The 21,639-nt window shown below is 41.8% G+C and overlaps 1 protein-coding gene across 14 annotated transcripts in view; it reads left to right on the top strand.

Annotated features, from left to right (window-relative positions):
• RUNX2 (RUNX family transcription factor 2) overlaps window positions 1-21,639 on the top strand; it is a 315,257-nt gene that overhangs the window by 86,819 nt on the left and 206,799 nt on the right. For 10 of the 14 annotated variants that reach the window (XM_073224375.1, XM_073224371.1, XM_073224373.1 and 7 more), the window contains 3 exons: window positions 2,945-3,294; window positions 11,843-11,999; window positions 17,743-17,847. In XM_073224375.1, the coding sequence (XP_073080476.1) occupies window positions 2,945-3,294; window positions 11,843-11,999; window positions 17,743-17,847 (612 nt within the window). Of the gene's footprint in view, window positions 1-2,054; window positions 3,295-11,842; window positions 12,000-17,742; window positions 17,848-21,639 lie in introns of those variants that run through there. The other 4 variants (XM_073224382.1, XM_073224383.1, XM_073224380.1 and 1 more) reach the window with 2 other exon arrangements.

Raw genomic sequence — 21,639 nt, 5'->3', positions numbered from 1 at the left:
TCCTTGGCGGGTCGGCCGAGTGCAGCTCGGCAAGAGTCGACCCTTGCGCGCCCCGGCGGCACGGCGGTGCCCGGGGTTAGAGCTCTCCCCTGTGACCGAAAAGATAATTAAACATCGCGCGCGCAGGAGACCGCTCAGCGCTCCGCTGCGCATGCAGCTCCTCCGGATCAGTGGGTCCCCTGACTGGCGGCGGCGGAGTGCGCAGGCCCTTGGGCCAGGGGGCGAGGAGTAGGTCAGGGAAGGGTGTCTTACCCGGCGATGCGGGCTGCGTCACGGGGGAAGGGGGGCGGGGAGGGGCGGCGGCAGGCGGGCGGCAGTGGGCAGGCCGAGCGGGCGCGAGGGGCGCGGTGAGCAGGCTCGCCCTTTGGCGGGGATTTTGGGGAGAGACTGGGACGTGGAGAGAAAAATGGGAATGGGAAAGACGGAAGAGGGAGGCGTGGGATAGGGAATGGAGAAAGGGGAGATAAAAATACAGCCCCAAATAGGTAGAACAGAGCAGTGCCCGCAGAGCCGTGCGAGAGCGCACGCCTAGCCTACCCCGACCCCCACCTCCGCTCCTGCGGTTGGAAGCCCGCTCGGTAGTCCGCCTATCCATTTGGAGAGGAATCCTGTTGTCCAAGTCACGCAGCTACAGGCCCTCCGAGTTCAACCAGTGCTTGAAATGGGCTCCAGACTCCGTGACAGGCACCAGTTCCCCTCTAACGCGCTCCCCACCCACTCGAAGTTCCTCCAGGTCCCTTCAAAAGCGCAGACGCCGAGCGCCGGTTCAGAGTGGAAGCAATGCTTAAAAACTCAGGGGCAGGGTCGTGGCAGGTCGTGGCAGGGTGGGAGAGGCGTTTGCGCGGAGCAATAAAACGCCAGTTAATGGGTATGTGAATTGTTTTAAGTAAGATGGAGGGAAATGAGTGATGATTCAACTATCTTTCCTCAATACTCCGGGGGAAGCGTTATATTTTTTCATTTATTTTATAAAATCACTTATTACTGTGACAGCTACCCTATTAGTAATCTCTGAAATTTTGGTTACTATGATTCTTTTTGCAAACACGTTTTCAAGCTTTGGGAGGTTTAAAGGAGTTTGACAGTAAGCAAGGAACGAAGTAGTACTCAAAGTGGAGGGGAAAAGGCCTTGTGCCCCCATCTTAGGGGTGCAATAGCCTCAAGCGGATTTCCCGGCTTCTGTGGGCGCCGCACATTGTTTTATTTGTTTTGAAGGCTTAGAGTTGGAGGCTGGTCGGAGACACCCACGTGCTTCTGACTCTCATCAGCGTAATGATCGCCTTAGCCAGAGTCGTGTCTATATAAACCACAAAAACCTAATCATTAGAAATCCCAGCCTCCAAAAACCACATTTTAGGTAAAACTGCCGCTTTTTTTCGGCGCTCCTCCATCCTCTCGACCACAACTTTTTAGGGGATCCAAAGTCTCTTTTTTAACCAACATTGGGAAATAAATAGCCATTTAAGCATTTTGAATATTTTATTTTGTATTTTAATTTTTTTCCCATGGAGTGGTGGGGAAGATAGTTATGATATTAGACTTAGTTTTCGATGCAGAATAGAGTTAATGAAAGATTAAATTCATGGAAAACTGCTGGGGTTTTGCCCCCGGCAAGGGTTTTTGCAGCTTATTTTAATCATCACGATGACAGTCTTCCAGTCCTTACAAAAAAAAAAAACCAACACAACTCATTTGTTCTCTAGGAACAAGTTTGAATATAGAAAAAAAAAAGTGTCCAGCCACCCACTTGAGTTACTAAAAACTGTTTTGACTAGTGCCCCTTCCATCCCATTTTTTTGTGTGTTTGTCACTTAAGACAATAAAACACCCAAACCCTGCAAATCTCTTTTTCCCCAGGGAGCCGCTCCAGCAGAGGTGGGGGTAGGGTGGGGGAAGGGTGAAGAGTGCTGAGAAGTCAGCACAGACACTCAAGAATTTTCCTTCCTCCTCTCCTGAAGTTACAACGAAAAATAACGACAGTCAGATCAGCCGGCAGCTGTCTGGCGTCTCAGCTTCAACCTCGTGCGACCAAAAGGGGGTTCCTTGTCCTGGGGGGAGGAGGGCAGAAGCAAGAGGACGCGATCAGAAGGGATCCCCCAGACCCCGCTCCTGTCTGGGCTTCGGAAGCTGCGCGCAGCGTGCGGGGGGCTCCTTCTCTTGGCCGGCGGGAGGCGGCAGCGCCTGCGATTCGCAGGCTCGCGATCCGCAGCCCGCGACTTACCTCCTGGCACCTCAAAGCGCGAGTGTCAGGGGAGATTTGCAAATAGCCGGAGGGAGTGGATGCAAGGAGGTGGCGGTGAGAGGGCGAGAAGAAGAGAAGGGAAAGGAAGGAGTCGAGCCGGGGAGCTGGGTTGGCCGCCGCCGCGCGAGGAATCTGAGCGTGCAGCCGGCGCGGGGGGAGCGGCGGCCGCCGCGGAGGAGGCGGCGCGGGCGGGCGGGCGGCGGCGCGGACGCCCGAAGCTCGGTGGCTGCGCACGGCGCGGCGCGGCGGTGGAGGGCAGCGTGCGGCTCCGCCGGGCCCGGGGCCGGACCGCCGAGCCCGCCAGCCCCCCTGCCGAACTCGAACTGGGAGGGGCGCCAGCGCACCCAGGACGCGTACCCCAAGGGACCCCACTCCACGCTGCGAACTGAAGGCCGTCCCCACTTCCCGGGCCAAGCACATCCCCGCGCCGTGTGCAGGGCCGCCGCGGGCGTCCCACGGCTCCGGCAGGATCTGCGCCTCCCGGGCTCCAGCCCGAAGCCCGGCTGCACGCGCCGCCGCCGCGCGCCCAGACTGACCGGCGGTCGGCCTCGGCGGACTCGGCTTCTCACCTCCCAGCCCCGTCACCTCCATCCCGCTCCCCGTCTCGCCTCCACCCCCCGGTTTCCTCCTCCTCGCCCCTCGTTTCCACCCTCCCCCCCCGGCCGCCGCGCTAACTTGTGGCTGTGATGCGTATTCCCGTAGATCCGAGCACCAGCCGGCGCTTCAGCCCTCCCTCCAGCAGCCTGCAGCCCGGCAAGATGAGCGACGTGAGCCCCGCGGCGGCGCAGCAGCAGCAGCAGCAGCAGCAACAGCAGCAGCAGCAGCACCAGCAGCAGCAGCAGGAGGCGGCGGCGGCGGCGGCGGCGGCGGCGGCGGCAGCGGCGGCGGCGGCAGCTGTGCCCCGGTTGCGGCCGCCGCACGACAACCGCACCATGGTGGAGATCATCGCCGACCACCCGGCCGAGCTCGTCCGCACCGACAGCCCCAACTTCCTGTGCTCCGTGCTGCCTTCACACTGGCGCTGCAATAAGACCCTGCCTGTGGCCTTCAAGGTGAGAGGCTGCGGCCGCCCCGCCCGCTCCGCCGCGGCTCCGACCCGCGCCCGCGCCCGCTCCCCAGCTCCGCTCGCACCTCCCTCCTGCTTGCGCCTCGGCAGCCGCCTCGGCCCGCGCTCTCCGGGCCGGCGTCCAGCCGCTCTTCCGGACCGGCCCCCCGAGTCCTGTCCGCGCCTCCCCGACGCGTCCCCGGGACGGGGACCCTGACCGCGACGCGGAGCCGCTGGACGGACAACACCCCGACCCCCGACGCTCTTCCCCGGGAACGGGGACCCCAACCCCGACGCCACCCCTCGGGGACGGGGACCGCGTCTGCACCGACCGGCCCCGGGCCGCGCGCTCTTCCCTCCCCGCCCAGCCCAGCGCCGTCCGCGGGGTCGCGCCCCCTCCTCCGACCCGCTCGGGTCTCCGCGCGCCCTGCCCCTCCCGCAGTGAAGGGCCGGTGTTCTAGGGGCTCTGGCGCCCGGAGTCTGCTGTGGCGCGTGGGCCGCGTTGCGGGTGTCCAAGAGGGTCCCTGGCAAACGTGGGGACTCAGGAAGCGTGTGAGGGGCAGACAGGACGGGGGCGTTTGCCCGGCGGGTGCCGGTCGCCGGGAGGAAGGCGGGGCCGCTGGGTCGCCGCGCGCCCCGAGGCGGGAGAGCCCCGAGGCCCGGGCTTCGGACCCTAGCGCGCTGGGAGGCGCGGGCCAGCGGAGGGGGCGGGGGTTCGGGCCGCCGCCTCCAGCCGCGCGGAGCTCCCAGCCTCGCCCCACCTGGGAGGGGTAAGTGAGGCGTCTCCGGTTCGCCCGCCTTGAAAACTGAGGTGAAATTTTGCGGACTTGTTTTATTATTACTTTTAAAGGACTTAAATCACAAAGGCCTCTCCTGCGTCTGAAAGGTCGTGGGAGACTCCGGCTCGTGCCCGGGCGCGCAGGGAGTGACTCCGGGTCCAGGGAGCACGGTCCGCGCGCCTCGCTGCCTCCTCCGCCAGCCTGGCCCGTTAGGTGGAGGGCGGGTGTCGGCCGCGGGAGGCTCAGCAGCGGCCCGCAGCTTGAGGGAGTAGGATCCGAAGCGTCTCACATTAGCCTGGTGGGGCTCCCTAAGGCGATCTGGGTTTCCCCGGGCAGCCCTCGCCAGGGGGAGACGCGGAGCCCCCGGGGCCGAGCGCGCACTGGGCTGATGGGGACGCGGGTTCCCGGGCCGTCCTCGCGCGTGGGACGAGACGCCAGGGATGGAGGGGGCGGTGAGCCAGGCAGGGAGAAGAGCGCTCTTCAGAAGGCGCGTCCAGCCCCCTTTAGCCAGTGAACTGGTGAAGGAGGGCCTGGGTCCCCAGGACCTGGGCTCTATGGAGAGCAGGGTAGGCAAGGCATTGCGGGAGGGGGGACATGTAAGGAATCATGCCAGTTCCTCCCTGGTGGACCCTGGGGCCAAACACCCGCAGCCACTGGCAGTTCCCAGTGTTGATCCTACCCCCTTCCCTCCCACACACCAATTCAGATTCAACGTGTGTGTGGGGTGGTAAGAGGAGACCGGGTCATTTAGAGCTGGTTATCTCGATATGTCTTGTATCAGGACAGAAATCAGAATGAATTGTTATGGAAAGGGGATGTTGCATTCTGGGGCAAGTTTCATTTTGCAGCTGGCCCAAGAAATGTGTGTGTGCGTGCTTTAACCGTCCCATTTCTCCTTTTACAAACCACCCATTTTGTGGGTTAATGTTTTCTTCCTTGAAATATGAAAAGCTCAGAGTACATGTGGATTGTAAAAATTTGAATTTCCGTACAAGAGATATCTTTTACAATGTTCATCACCCAAGGGCCCAGAATTTTCTAATTAGCCTTATGTGACAGCGGAAACTTGCCCCCTGCCCCCCTATACCGTCAGACCACAAACAAAAAACCTGGGTAAAAAAACAAACAATACAAATAAGTAGATATTTTGTCTGTACAATGGCTCAAGTCAGGCTATGTGAAAAAAGGATAGGTGCCTATATTTTTAAAGATATCATTTAGATGTTTGATATTCTACATTTTATTTGTTCTGCTAAACATGTTTAAGGTACATCTGTCATGTCGGAACTATTATATTTATAGTGCCAACTTGATTTTGAGCATTAGTATTTTGGATAGAAAGGATGGTTTTGGCATAAAAATAGAATGCAGTGTAGTTTGAGCTATTTTCAGATCTTCTGCTACCTTTAGGTTTTATCGCTACTACCCTTTAAAAGTTATTTTGAAAATAAATTGCTTTGCTATTAGTCATACTTAATGTTAGAGTAATTTTACTTTCAACCAGTAAACAAAGCAATAGGTATCACATGGCCATATCAAATTGAATATTTTAATTCATATTACTTGAAAAATGAATTGTTAACCTAAAACTTGACTCTCAATATTTTCCCACCCCCACACCTGTGTTTAACAAAATTCGTATAGCTGGTGATAGCTGAGGTCCACTTGATACAGAAATTTTCTCTCTGCTGAAGATGTGTAGATATTTGGGACATCCAGATTTTCACAACAATTTTTGTTATTTTCATCTAAATGTTAGTAGAAACAACCTCTTTACCTTACTTTTGAGATAAAAGCCTAAAGAGGGTTAGACTTTTTATACTGTTGTAGCATAATCGAATACATCTGCAATGAAGAAATAACATGAAGAAGTCTTAGTTTTAAAAATGGTGACTGGTATTTGGCCATCATATTTAGAGCTATGTACAAAGTAAATTGTACTGTTGTTGGGTAGATTCCAGATAGGTAAATACATTTAAAAACACACACAGGGATAACTTAATTATTAGGAAGTCTGGTAGTCAAATCAATACAGTATTTATTGAGCTCATATTTTATGTCTGTGACATGGAGCTCTGCACTGTAGAGGATCAGAGATTAATTGAATGGATTGGGTTTTGATATATTCATTTAAAAAATAAAATAGTGCTTAAAAATGATATAGACAATGTATTAAGACATCAGTAATAGTGTTCATCTGCTCTTCTTTTGGATTATATAACAATACTTAATTTGTTTATACTGACATGAAATGCAAAAACAATGAGTAAAGTTTAAAATATGTAAAGTTGTTTATTAGCATTATATTTTTAACAAGGTTCTGCAGTTTTGAAATGTTCAGTCCTCCCAGGTGTCAAGGAAATGGAAATAAATATTTTTAACATTTCTTTCAGGTGTATCTCACCGAAAGCTTAAAATAGTTAAGTCATACTATTAGAGGATCCCAGGCCCTTTCTGTGCTGGATAATTCTAGTGACAAAAAAGCAATTTGCAAATTCAGTTCATAAGTTAATGGTCTGATGGAAATAGTGGAGAGAACATGTCAACCCTGCATCCAGTAGCACCCATATTGTGAGGGGTCTGTCAGCATTTTCTCCATGAAGCCTCGTGTTCAGAGTTCATAACTCAGTTGCTTTAAATAGCTTCAAGCTGAAACACTATGCAGAAATTTTAAGTCCAGATGTATATTTTCAAACTAAAAGTAGTGCAAAGCTATTGCACTGGTTAGGTTAAAGAACACTGGATTTTGTACTTACCAGTATCATATATTTTTCTGGCAATGTTAAAGAAAGAAAACATATTTTTAGATATTTGATCTGTTACCTTTTAGTATTTAATGATACCTTTTAGTATTTGTCAAAAGTAGGGTTTCAAAATAAGGGAGCAATTCCTATTTGCAAATAATTTTTTTGACATCATTGGCCATTTTTCTCTTCAAAAACAGGTATGCAGCTAATGAATATTTGACAGTAGTGAGTTGCATTTTCCCTAAGTATTTAGTGATCAGATTTTATGTTTGTGTCTTTTTGAATGTAATTATAGCTTAACAAAGGAAAGCCAAGTTATTGAACCTGTTAAAACCTTATTAAGTGTACCATCAATTATTATGCAAAATTATGTTAATATAATAGATTTCAAGTTGCTTTAAGACACATTTTTGCTGTGCCTTTAAATGCAATGGAAATTACTTAAAGTTAAAATTTTAGGATTGAATATATAAACTCAATGGTAAGGTAATTGAAACAAATAATTTTAGATGGAAAATAAATATTTAAAATTTTTAGAAAACATATATGAAGACAGGCATGAGAAGATATTTGGTTTAAAATATTGAATAATATTTCATCATTTTCTCCCCTTTGGCATCAGTGTTTGTATCCTTTCAAATTCTAGAATATCCATGATTAGATGATCTAAACCAGCTTGATACATGGCATATAAATTCCTAGCTTAAATTGAAATAATTCCATCAAATTTCTCCTTGACATTCATTAAAAAAATCGTGAAATGTTATTTCATATCATATGTCCTTTTTTTCTCTACAATTCAATCTGGTTTTCCTAAATTCTATGTTAAATTATAAAAAAAACCTGTAATATTTGTGAAACTTTTTGATAGTCTATTTAAAGTTATCATTAAGTAATTACCATAGGAATAAAATTTTTCCTTTTTGCAGTTATTCCCTTACCTCTCTTTATATTCCAAAAAATGATCTGATTAGATTCTATCTTGAAAGGTAATTATATTTCGATTTTGCTGCAAGCACAGCATGCCAAATGATATTGGTCTGTAAGAATAATTGATGAGTTAATACTAGGCTTCTGTCCATGGAAATGTCATAGGTAATTTTAATTTCTATACAATAAGACCACAAAAACAATTTTAAGGATCTGAGTTAACTTTCCATTGCTCTTTTTTCACAATAATTCACAGATTTAGCTATAAGGTGTTTCATCCAAAATTTCAATAGCGCTTTGTTTCTAGAGTTGAATATCCTTTTACTTTATTTTGTAAAAGCTATGTATTATTTAATTTAAATGCTAGTTGCAGTAAGGTGTGCTAAATAAAGGAACTCCTTTCTCTATTCTGAAATGGCAGGGCACAAAATTATTCTCCTCTTTCCCATGAAATTTCTTGAATTTGTAAATTTAGTATTTTAAAAACCCCCAGAAATGGAATTGTTAAGGGTCCATCACAAGCTATTCTTTGCAGAACTGAACTTTTGTATTGGGTAATACAGATTTCACCCATTAACAAATTTAAATGCTTGCTTACTCTTAACTAAGAATGATTTTTGACTGTTTTCTGCCCTTTAAAATGTTTTCTATTGCTTGGGTTTGGTATAAATGAAATGTGTAAAAATTTCTTGATTCTTTTGGTTTTCTTTTAAATAAGCACAGTTGAGAATCTCCTAAGGGGAATCTTTTTAGCTTCAGAGATCTACTTTTTCTTTTAAACCCTCAAACGTATAATTACACTTCTGACTGATATAAAGTCAAATATAGTGCTCATTCCCCCCTTGTTTTTCTCAGAAAAACATTAGGCAGTCCGACTTGGTAGAGTGAATAGCAGAGAAAAACAATATGTGTAGCCATTAAGATAGACTTCAGCCATAACAGGAAAAGTTGTCACTACATCGTGTTAGTTAGCATTTTTTTTCAGGCCAAGTTCTCAGCCTCATAGAAGACTCATACAATTGATTTGTTTTGTTTTGTAATTAAATGCATTACATAAAACATACCAATATTTAATATGGCCATTCTGCTGCTTAAGAAAAGAAAAATGGATTTATGTATTTCACTCTTAGGGCTCTTTTCTTTCATATTTTCCCATATTGAACCAATTTTCCTTTTCTTCTAACTAAAAAAAAATCCATTATGTTAAAAAATATGCAGTAAAATAATAATGTCCAAGAGTGCCTGAAAATCTTTATACTGGGGCGTATTTCTTTACTTTTTTATGAAATTCAGCCAGACTGGAGTGAAATCCATCAGCAGTCTTCCTTTATCTCTCGGTAACACCAAAAAACGTCTCAGGACATGAAGTGAAGAATTACATGTTCAGCTGAATCCTTTAAGGATGCTTATAAGTAAAGTCTATGTTTAGCACATAGCTGAGTTGGAAGAGAAGATAGCTTCCTCATCTTAAAAAAAGTACATCATAATTACACTTGTATACTTATATGGTATTTCTTCATTTTACAGACTTTAAAAAAATTATTTCCAGTTTATATTAGAAAACTAGTTCCTTGAGATGAAGTTACTTGTGTGAGATAATAGCAGATATGTAACAGAGGTGGGAAAAAGTGGAGCCTCTTGATTTTTGATCTTGATTTTCATGCATTCATTCTGAACAGTACAACTTTTCTGCGGTCATCAATATGTTTACTGATTCCATATTTACTTTGACATAGAAAACCACACAGCAGGTGTTAGAATACAATAGGCTGAGTGTAAAAAAATGTCAAACATTCAGGTGAATGCTGGCAAACATAGTAGATTATTTCAATATTTTCATATGTTCACATTTTTTGGCATTGTGAATTCAAAAAAGTTGAAAAGCACATTGTCTCTATCAGGAGCACAGCATTACCTATATTCAGTAGCCACTTGAGGCACTAGATCAGGTATGCAGGAAGGAAGTCATGTTCTCAAGGGATTTACCCTTGACCTGGGAGACTTCTCATATTGAATAGAGTAACCATATACTCTTAGTAATGGATAGTAGGCATGATTCCCTCCTCTTTGGGACAGAAACAGTTGTCAGAAAACTAGTTTGGAGCAAAGACATATTGCAGCTAATGAGGGATGTTGATTCAACCTTTAACTTTCTCTCTCAGAGTTTTAGCTGGTAACCTCACAGATCATTGGCTGTGGGAATTGGTGCTCTTTATGGAGCACTTTCATTTACTTATTTCAAAAGTATTTATCATTCACTATGTGCCAGGTACTGTTTTGGGAGCTGGACATATAGTGGTGGACAACACAGATGATGGCCCTTCCCTCATACAGTTTTTCAAATATAAAATAGACTCTTAGGAGTGGGTCTTACAGCTTTGGGCTAATATATCAAAAGTACATCGATTATTAAAATATATGTATGCTCTATATATTATATATACATGTTATATAATATAGTGTGTATATATGTAAATTATATATAATATATACATTTTAATATAGTGTGTGTGTGTATATATACACACACACTATACATATACATCAAAAGGAGGATCATTTGAGTCCAGTGAGATGCTGTAGAGGTGGGTCCTGTAAATTAAGAAAAACTTTTAAGATATTCAACTGAATAGCCAAGTGCTAAAAAAGGGTTGGATAAAAGTAAGGGTGAAAAAATATTGACAAGTTTTTGTTTGTTTCTTTGGTTGTTTTCCTGACTGGAGCAGAAGGTGTAGCAGAAGAGTGTTGGAGCAGGTTTCATGGGTTGGGGAAATTCAGCCCTAGAGTACAGTTTCATCGCACTGTAAGAAATCTGCTTTAATGAGAGGATGCACAGATTGTATTGGGAGCATGGAATTAAATGCCTAGGTTTGCCTTAGAGAAATGTTGACAAAGGAGGTAGTAGCTCTAGGAATAGAAGGATGAGTAGGATATTTGTCAGACAGGCAAACACACGCAGGCTGCTATTGTCAGAGAGCAGTGGACCACTCTAGCTGGAGCCGTTGCTTAGTCGCCACAGGAGCATCTGGAAGCTGAATGAGGAAGAGATGGAAATAGTCTGAATATAGGATCCTGGAAGTTAGTTGAGAGGAGGGTCATCAAGTGTCGGGGTCTTGATATATGATGGCGAAGACTCTGTTCCAACGTTCCATTGCCAGGCTCCATGGTGATCAGAGGCCCCCATTTGCAAGTTAGCTTGCCCTGATTAAAAGTGTGATTCCTAGCCTTGGAGGAGCATTAATTGTATCAGCTTCAAAGACTGATTATTCTGGGTCCTTACTTGACTGAGTTAACCCACCACAGGTTAACTGTTGAAAATTAAAGAGGCAAATGAATCATTCTAAAATGGCAGATGGGACAGACAGAAGAAAGTTTGGCTGAGGGTGTATTTTTTGCTGGAATCACTCTTTTGCCAGTGATCATTTTCATTTTCTACCTGTTAAATATCTTTATTTTGCACCTAAACTTTAAGCTTCTTGATGGCTTTGTATATCCCAATGGGTCCCACTGCAGAGTGGGCGCTCAGTAATCATTTTTGCAGTCTAACTAAAAGCTGACTATGTAGCCCCAAATAAGGAGATGAAATGTAGTCCTGGATACCACACCATATTTAGGATTCCATATAGTCAGGAACAATAAGGTTTCACCTAAAAGTCTTCTCCCACAGAGCTGACCGGACTTTCTTTCTTTGGCCTGTGATTGGGATGAGACCACACCTCAGGGCGCTGCAAACTGCAGACAGGCGGTGCCTTGACATGTTGAATGCAATCTGCAGATGGGGTATCAGCCTTCCTTCTGGTGCATAATTCCTATGGACAACCTAACATGGGGATTTAATAAAAATGTACATGTATTCTGTGAAGAATCCAACAACAGATGAAGGAAACTTTCACCTGCCTTTGAAATGGGTGGACCCTGAAACACTGGTCCATTTGAAGTGGCGTTGTAACCCATATGCAGATTCTTCATTCCTTTCTGCCATTACTGGACTTGACCAATAAGTCCTGATAAGACACATCATTTACAGTGAGAATATATTCTCAGGTTTTAAGCTTTTCTGATGTGCCATTATTGCTGCTGTGTTTCCTGTTTTATGTAGGTGGTAGCCCTTGGAGAGGTACCAGATGGGACTGTGGTTACTGTCATGGCGGGTAACGATGAAAATTATTCTGCTGAACTCCGAAATGCCTCTGCTGTTATGAAAAACCAAGTAGCAAGGTTCAACGATCTGAGATTTGTGGGCCGGAGTGGACGAGGTAGGTCTCTGATTTTTAATACTGATAATGGAATAACATATTAGGATCCTCTGATGAAATATAGGCTGGTCTGTATACAAATCAGCACTTCTTCAACTGAATAGAATTACTGAAGGTTTATTTAAATATGTCCAGATGAAGTTGAGTGTTTTTCTGAGCACTCAGGCCTTTTTCATTTATTTTATGATACTGAAAATTCAAACAATGTTTTCAGAAGAACTGGTTCCTAATATCACGGGGTGTGAGCATAAAAGGTTGAGAGAAGAACAGTTGGAGGTTCAAGTTTTGAATTATGAGGAGCCAAATAACTGAGTAAATTGAGTGGCAAAGGGGAAAGAAAAGGAATGCATTGGATCAATTTCCTGATAATATCAATTTTGCTCTAAGTCATAGCAAGGACAACTAGCATAATGCTCTTTGCTTATCACATATGTTACCTCTATATGATTTAATTTACTCTTTGAATAAGAATCTATTTAAAAATCATAGTGTTTTGCAGAAGGCTTTTCATTTAAATAAGTGAATAATGTGTTACTTATGTTAGAATGACTATATAGAGTTGCCTAGTTAGATATGATCGGGACTCTAAATATTTCCACATTATTTAAGGGTTTCCACCATCTGAATCCATATTCAAATATTAGGGATCCTTAAAAAGATTATAAAATAGAAAATAGTCCCTTTTAGGGTTTTCATAGCTGTTTCATAAATGGGGCTAATTTTTTTTAAAAAGTACCTATGGAAATAGCATTTTGGCTTTTATTTACTTGTTCTTTGGAGACTTTTAAAAGTTCTTCATTAAACATGCTATGTTCATTTATTTATTTATTGAATCTAATATTTCCCCTTGAAATATTTCCATAAGAAGAGAGAGAAAATAGAATACTTTAGGACTGAGGTGAAATGAATTATAAAAACCTATGGAATTATTTTCAACCCAGGTTTGAATTAGGAAATGAGAAGCATCAATTTTTAAACTATGTCTAATAATTGCTCTTTAGTTTGGATCAGATGTCAAATTACCATTGTAAAAACCTGATAAGGGATATTCAAGCAAGGCTGTTTCCAACGAGTAGTTTTAGTTTACTTTCTAGGAATAGGGCCAAGAACTTGTACTTTTTAACTAAAAAAAAAATGATGCATGCTAATGAGATACTGTCACTGAAAGTTTTTTAAAATAAAATGAGGCTCAGAGCCTCTGGTAGAATCAAAACTAAAGGGGTTATCTCTGCATCAAGTTTAGTTTACTTTCATTTCATTTACATCCTATCACTATTGACTGATTAGGTGTATATTCATTCTCTTTTTTTTCTCAGTTACTGGTGCAGGTCCATAGTACAATTAAAGTTTCTCTTTTTTTCTAGTAATGATTAAGAAAAATTTGAGCATGATGATTTACCTGTATGCTCCAAACTGCTTCTCTCTTCTTATGTAATATTTCTTTGTTTTTAACTAGAGTAATGAGTTTTAGTATTGAAAAGACTGGGTGCTGTACTTTTACTTTACACATCCAAGCTAGTGTTTTCATTTACCTTGCTTTTGTATTATATAGATGCTGCATAACTTTTCTCTGATCAATCCGAGTAGAAACTATGGCAGAGTGATAGTGTACTTTGTAAACCCTCAACATATTTATTTAAGAAACTTCAAAGAGAAACAAAGGGTGTGCACTGTTTTACTATATTGGCTTTCTGAGTTTTGGCTGGTTTCCCAAATAGCAATTTTTATATTTAAAAAAAAAAAAGACAGACTTAACTGCTTGCAGACTTTTCACGCATGGAAGATGAAGAAAGCTTCTTTTGATGAAGTGTAATTATGTCCAAACAGAGCTGACCCCCTCCCCCTATATTTCTTATGATCTTAACTGAAGAAAGTAGGATTTTTCCTTTGAAGCAGCCGGGACTTGGTGGAGGATCTGAAATGCTACAGTCTGCTGCCAGAGGCGGGATGGAGAAATTGGTCCAGACTTGTCTTCAAGACTTAGATTGGGGACGGGGGTGTGGGTGGAGAGAGAAAGAAAGAAAAATTGATTTATCACTAATAATAGATTTTTGTATCACTACATTAATATTGTATGAAAGGGAACAGTAATATCAAGCTGAAATGAAGAGGACAGACAACAATAAGAGATATCACTTAAAAAAAAAAACGGGGCAGTTTTTTAGTGGCAGGAAATCCTTTAACCTGCTTGTGTACCTGACTTGCTTTCTAACAGACTCTTTCCAGCTTCCTCTTTGATTTTTACACTTACACATTTCTCTGAAGTTACTCTCTCGATCAACATGCTGCTACTATCGAATTTTTTCCTAGCTATTTAAATTCTCTATTTTCAATCTAGTACTATTAAAAAATAAAAATCACCAAGTTGCTCAAATGTTACATGTTTTCTTTTCACTGGTGGAAATATAAACTCTCAAAAGTTGGAAATCAGTTTTAGGTTCACAAAGGAGTTGCAGCACTAGTTACTTTGGCATTATGGGTTATCTGATGACCACAACCTTGGGAAGTACTTTGGAATAAAAGTTGAGCATCAGTGAAACTTGCATTAAGTTAGGAGTGGCTGATGTTTTTAAATTGTCCTTTTCTCTTTTATATTTTAAATAGAAGTATGTGTTTGCTATATAAACAGAAGTATTTGGTCCTTAAGTTTTCTTGGTGTACTTTTCTTGCTTTTGACATCAAGCATGCTGCTTTTAATTTACAAGCATTTTAAGCACCTATAGTGTGCCAAGCATGGTACTTTGTCAATTCAGGATACTGTCCCTCCTTATAGTCTTTCCCCTGCTGACTATTCCTGACAGCCCCTCAAGCTAGGTTGGAATTGTCTTTCAATGACAGTTCCTATGTTTATCTCAGAAAAGATATGACATTGCAGAGCTAGTTCCTAGATGAAGCCAAGGATTATACAATTAGTTGTCTAATGAGTACCAGCTCCCTAAGTAAGAGCCTGCCTTTTAAAGTAGAAGTCTGTATTTTTATCACTTATGGAAAGTGATAACAATGGGATTAAAAAAAAAGATTTTTTTAAAGGTAACCATGAATACTTACAAAAACATTTGACTTAGGAAATGTGTTATTATTTATAAAATGAAGAACCGGAGACTTAGCTTGATGGTAGTTTCTGGAAGTTTCTCAGACACAATGTTCATGTTCCTTCTGAAGAGGCAATAAGAAGTGGCAGGAACCTCCTTGAGTTTTGTTTTAATTGTTAAAGTACATCTTGATCCTTAGTATTTGATTTTAGAAGACCGTAGTCATACTTAAATACTTGCTTCCTCTCCCCAAACCCACCTCTTTTTTAACGAAGTCTTTATAGAAAATTGGTTCCGCTTTGAACATTTACATGCTTTATACTGAGAGGGTGAATTTTGTATTCGCCTTCTGTTCCTACAGGAGGTGTTTCTCTGAATTTGGAAGACACATCAATGACTTTTAATATCCTAAGTAAGTTGTAAAAGTCACAAATAGAAATATTCTCAAAACCAGTTTAGATAAATTCATGGGCAGTGTCTCTAGCAGGTTTTTTAGAGTCATTAAGGATAATTGAGATATGTACATTTTTGATTTATTAAGATCAGTGCCATGGACAACAATTGCCTTCCAAGTGCTGCCCTTGGAGCTACTGTTAGAAATGCAGTCCTGGCTCACAGACGGTTGATCCAACCCAGAATGGCAACTTTTTATAGTTCAATACAAATAAACTTCAATCTAGGGATTCAGCCTGTTCATTCCTCCTGATCTTTCCATTGTTTTGAGGTCATGATCTGGATCTAGTGGCTTCCTATTCAACCTGATAGTCTCCATTTCTGTAGACTTTCAGTTTTCTGTAACTAGTTCAGACGCTTGGCTGCCTGCTCTTCTGGTTAGTCTTAATGTTTATAACAAATCCTGTGTTTCCTAATGAGACAATGAAATTACTTAAATCCATGCAACATTCAATGTATAATGAATGGATGGAGTATGATTTATCAATGACACTTTAAGAATAGATGCTTTCATCATTCTGGCTAAGGTACTATGCTAGTAGAATTATGTTTACTGTTTCTTGGTCTTACAGAGCTGATTGGGACACATGCAGAAATAAGTTACCTATTAATTTTTTTTAAAGTTCTCTGGCAGAGTTAAAAAGGGAATTTATTTTAGGGTCTATAAGACCTGGGTTGAGATCCCAATTTTTTCCACTTACTAGTTATGTGGTTAAATTACTAAGCCTCCTGGTTTTCACTTTCCTCATTTGTCAGTAGGGGTGATAAACCTGACTGGAAAGAATTAAATGAGATAATGTGTCTGACGTGGCTGGCACTTAATAGGTTTCGAATCAATTTTCGTCTTTCTCTGTCTTCTTCCGGCCTCCTTTCCTATCTTTTCTTTCCTTTTCTTTTTTCTTTTCGCGATTCAAAAGTATAGCTAAAGAGACTTAAAGCTATATACTGAGTGACAGGTGATGTGTGTCTTAAACATATTTTGGAAACTTATGTGGTCTGGGTTGAAAAGAAAACCCATTCACTAGATTTGACAGCCAAAGACCTGTTCTACATTAAGCCTTTATGTAACCTGTTCCATATTAAACTTTGAAAAGATTGCATTAAACTTTGCATTGCTATATATTGTTTAAGATTTGTGTTGATTTAATACCCTCAGCTTGCAGGGAAGGGAAAAATAGGTCTGTGACCAAAAAAATAAAACAAAAGAAATGAGCTTCTTAAAGGTCTGTTACAGGAGCAGGCTAAATGAATACTCTGGCCTGAGATTGCTGAATGTTTTATTGAGTCACTGTTTCACACCCACCTTTTCCTGTCTTGTAACAGTTTGCAGTTTTGACTATCTGACATGACTAACCGTTGCAAATCTAACTGATTATAACTGTCAGTGAGTCTGTGTAACAGTCTGGTATCTTCTTCTAGAGAAAGCAAACATCCAAATCTGCTACCAAACTTATCTCTTTTTTCCCCTTCTATTCATCACCTTTACTTCATTAATTTAAAACATCAGATGTAGTATTTTGATGAAGTACACCCTCTGCTAAAAGCAAAAATTCATATTTATATTGGGAGATGTCATGTACATTTAGCAAAAAATAATTCACTGTCAGGAAGTTACTTTAAGATTTAACAGCAAGGGTGTATGTTAGGAAAGGCACGGAGGATAAAAACTTTGTTTCAGTAATGATGAACTCATCATACCACAGGCACATTAAGGCCAGGACAGGAGACATTGGCTCCTGTTAAAATGATCCCCATAAGAACCTTCCTCTTTCATCTTCTTATTGCAGTGCAGTTAAGAAAATGAAATGCTAAAGCCACGTGAAGTAAATAATATAATCAACAGTGATTTACTATTGTTCTCTCATGGGGTCATGACCTAATCCTAAATAAAGACTTCTAAAATTGTCTGTGCTTGGATGTGTTCCTGATGTTGGAGAAAACTGAAAGGAAGAGAACCCTCCAAGTGGACCAGAGTTTTTGTTTTCATTACAACTGTTGCTACTGAGCAGCTTCTATTTGAGAGTTGGAGCCTCTTATACGGTACTGCAATGAAGATCTTCCCACTCACTGAGTTTAGTAACTTCCTAAAATGGCCATCAGAGGGTTTCTCATTTAGAATAGGGAGCCCTGACTCTTCTTCTTTGTTTAATTACCTCCTCAGAGATGCTTAAGTGCAATTTGGACATCTGTGCTGTTATGTTATCATCAAATGCTACCTTTTTATATTCACTATGGATTTTCCCCTTTTACACCTGCAGGCAAGAGTTTCACCTTGACCATAACTGTCTTCACAAATCCCCCCCAAGTAGCCACCTATCACAGAGCTATTAAAGTTACAGTGGATGGACCCCGGGAACCCAGAAGTAAGTACTTGCCTTCCTATTGAAAATGGGAGTAGAGTTTGTGGAGACCTTATTAGCAATTTATCCCAAATAACTTAGTGCTACTTTAAAGGAAAGTTTCTTTGCAAAGTTTACTTCTGCATGTGTTTTTATGAGGTACAATTTGTAGAAATTCATACTAGAAAACCAAGTTGCATTTTTAACTTTTGCCACAAAATTGCTAAGGCCTGTATAAATTTGAGAAAGCAGTGAATAATTACTCAGTTACTGTAGCTATTTGCTAAGAAATTCAGCTCACCCACTACACAATAGACAGGGCAGAATAAACCCATGAGAGCTGAGGAAGAAAACAACAAACTGAAAAATCTTGAGTTTAGTCAAAAAGCATTTGCGTATGTTTCCCATGGTTTAAGAATGTGTTTTAACTTTTTAACTTGCCCGCCCACTCAATTCCCTTTATAAAGAGCATACTGCTTAATTAAAAAGAATGTATTTGCAAATGTTAACTTGCTTGATTGTTACAGCTCTGTTGTTTGGTCATGTTCTAGTAATTGTTATAGATTGTTTCTCTTAACAGAGTCAAACTAGGTTTAAATCCACCTTGTTTTATTTGTCCAGATATCCAGAAGGTTTAACCAGCATCAGTTTAAGGTAGTGCACATAATCCATTTGGGCTAATATGCATTTTCCTCCTAAATCTAAATTGAAACAGGTTTGCTTTCCCCTCCAGAACTTATTTGAACAAACTCATCATAGCAGTATTTTAATGTATTTAGAGATTACAGGTTATTCGGTATATACAGTATTAAAAATTGTATGCCAATGGAAATTCTGCCTTTGATGAGTGAGTAACATTGGCCTCCTAGCCACTGTGATTAGAGAGTTTAATTTGGTTTGTGGTGGAGGTCCATCTGGCAGAAGATACTTGTTATATAACAACATACCTGCCTAAACAGTGGCAGTGGCATATCTTTTCTGTCTCTAAAAAAAAGAAAAGGGCTGGTAAAGTTTTGCCTCTACCCAAGTAGCAAGTGTTTTAGTAGTGGGAACGTATGGGGCCTTCTGCTCCTCTTGTGGCTGTCTTTTCACAAAGGCTGACTGCTTGCCTGAACAGGAGGTTTCCTGCCTCAAAAGCCAGTCTTTGAGGTTTTTCTTTTCTCATCTTTTCATGCGTATGGCCTTCCTCTAGGTTCACAGCATTGGGTCAGTTTGAAAATGTAAAGTGATTGCTACACACATGTCTCTGGTTGCCCTGTCTCTGGTCATAAAGGCCAGTGGTTATGCAGTGCAGGTGAATGAAACAGAGCAGGGCTCTCTTGCCTGGTTTGGGACTTTGTTTGACTTTTCTGGACCTCTATAAACTGGGATTGGTGCCTTAGATAGAAGACATCTTCTAACATTTTACCTAATTATCCCTCAAGTTCCTGAAAAGGCAGGGGCATCCATTTTGATAATGTGTAAAGCAGGAGAGTAGTTTTTTAACATTTAGCACTACTAAAACTTATCTTTCAAAGATGTTTCCTGCTGATCTCAGCTGCTTTCTCAGTTCTTCGAAAAACCATTACTGTATGTGTATGTCTGTGTGTCTGTGTCCATATACTTGAGCTGATGCTCAAAAGTTGATGGTTGGGAGAGGAAACAGGGAAGGGTGGGTGCTGCCCCATTCTGGAAGGTGTGACAAAAGGTGGGGAGGAAGGATAGCTTTGGGAATGTTATTGCTCTTTTAAGTGAGGATAGCATTACCTCATTCCCAAGAGGTTGTTGTCAGAAGTAATTAGCTGATAAGCTCAGTGCACTGTAAAGTGCTCTGAAAACAATGAGCTTTAGGGGCAGAGGTGGCAGATGGTATACGTGTGACCTGAGTTCAGGCGTGGGTGCTGGTGAGGGTGCTGAGGGTGGGAGTAGGTAGCGATCCAGATGCCGAATGATAGACTACTGCCCTGGGTCCACCTAACGTTTCTCGTGAGCTAAAGCTGTCTGAAAATGTGATGTCATTTCTTTGACATCATGAGGTGACTTGCCAAACTCAGTGTCTAGATATTAGAGTGGATCTGGTGTCAGTCACCCTACAACCTGGACTCTATACTGGAATTTTTTCTTCTGCTTTGCTCTTGGTCACACTGGGCATTGAATGTTTGTAGTATAGGACTCTTCTCAACATTGTTCTTTAATTTTAAAGCTCCCAGGTGTGGAAAACGCCCAGGATTTTCTATTTTCTTTAGATCTGTTTATAATAGGATTTTGACTGTTTGGAGTGTATGTAGTGTTAAATGGAGAATCCTTTAGAACATGGGTTAGCAGACTTTTTGTATAAAGTGCCAGATAGTAAATAATTCCAGCTCTGTGGGCCACATGTGTTGCAAATACTCAACTGTGCCATTGTAACTCAAAAGCAGTTTTTAGCCAGTACATAAATGAATGGTTGTGGCTATGTTTCAATAAAACTTTATTGACAACAACAGGTGGTGGGTCATATTTGCCATGCAAGTTGTAGTTTGCCAAGTCTTGCTCTAGATCTCAAAGTGGCTGTTAACAGAGAAGAGCTTCAGAAAAAGGCTTTCCTGAAGGGACAAAAAAAGACAATGCAGTTGTCTTAGGTTCCGCTCACACAAAGTTATAATTCTTTAAGTAGTCATTGTCACAGAAATACTATACATCTGTTTATTGTAATGGTTTGAAGGAGTTGAGGATTTTGTACTCTTGATTCCTATTAATGGACTTTCACATCTTCCTCTGAAGATCAGGTCTTCCTTTCAAGATATATTGAAAAGGCTACTTCAAGTTGGTCAGCTGTTTGAAGACAAGTTCTGGGTTTAACTGATTGAGTCTTTATTCAGCATGGTATGGTGATTAAGCATGTGGGCTTTCATGTCAGCCTGTTTGAATTGAAATCCCAGCTCTACCATTTACTAGTTGTGTGGTGGTTGGCACATCACCTAACTTTTCATTGCCTCAGTTTCCTTATCTGTTAAATTGGGAATAATAATAATAGTAGCTTTCTCATTAGTTGCTGCAAAGGTAGTAAATGATATAGTGTATGTCAAATACATGGCACAGTGACTTTAATACAGTAAATGTGCATTACGTGTTCACTATTGTACATCAATTTCCTTCAGTGTCAGAAGTTTGCTGTAGAGTTTTGCTTGTAGTGTGCTTCCAGGAAATAGATAGTATCTAGATTATGTTCTCTAGTGTTATTTTTTTTTCTTGCAGCTGGCTGTACTAATTTCTGCTCATTAGTAAATGACACTGATACGTGTTATGAACTGTGCTTGAGCAGGTATTCATGCTGCTGGGGATAGCTGTGCAAAACTGATGACAAACACAATTTTTTGTAGCAAAGTCTTAAGAGAGGATGCTATGCCACGAGTGCCCCCCTCTGAGGCCCTGCTTATCAACACATCTGCCAAGACTTGCATTTCACTCAGAAATCAGAAAGGTTTCATTCTTCTATGTTTTCTGTCTCTGGCAGCTGAACCGGTGCTGTCACATCACAAACAACTTCTTTTCTTAATATACACATCTGGCGTTGGCAGTTGGACTAACTTCATAAGAGCACATGATCATCACTCATTACAAGATTAAAAAGTACCCCATGGCATCATTGATGTTTTTTAACTTTGATCTTTAGCAGTTGTGATTCATCTCAGTTATAAAACTTCCCTTTAAAGGAACATAGCCGATGACTTATTAGAACCTTCATCTTAAGTAGCATAAACATGAAAATGGTGCACATCTTTACAAAATGCAATTTATTTTCTTTGCCAGCTTATCATTTTAAGACATGACATCATACTTACAATCCCAAATTTG

Source organism: Manis javanica, chromosome 16, assembly GCF_040802235.1.
Source record: "Manis javanica isolate MJ-LG chromosome 16, MJ_LKY, whole genome shotgun sequence".
In the NCBI taxonomy this organism is placed as follows: domain Eukaryota; kingdom Metazoa; phylum Chordata; class Mammalia; order Pholidota; family Manidae; genus Manis; species Manis javanica.
This window is presented reverse-complemented; position numbering and strand designations above follow the sequence as displayed.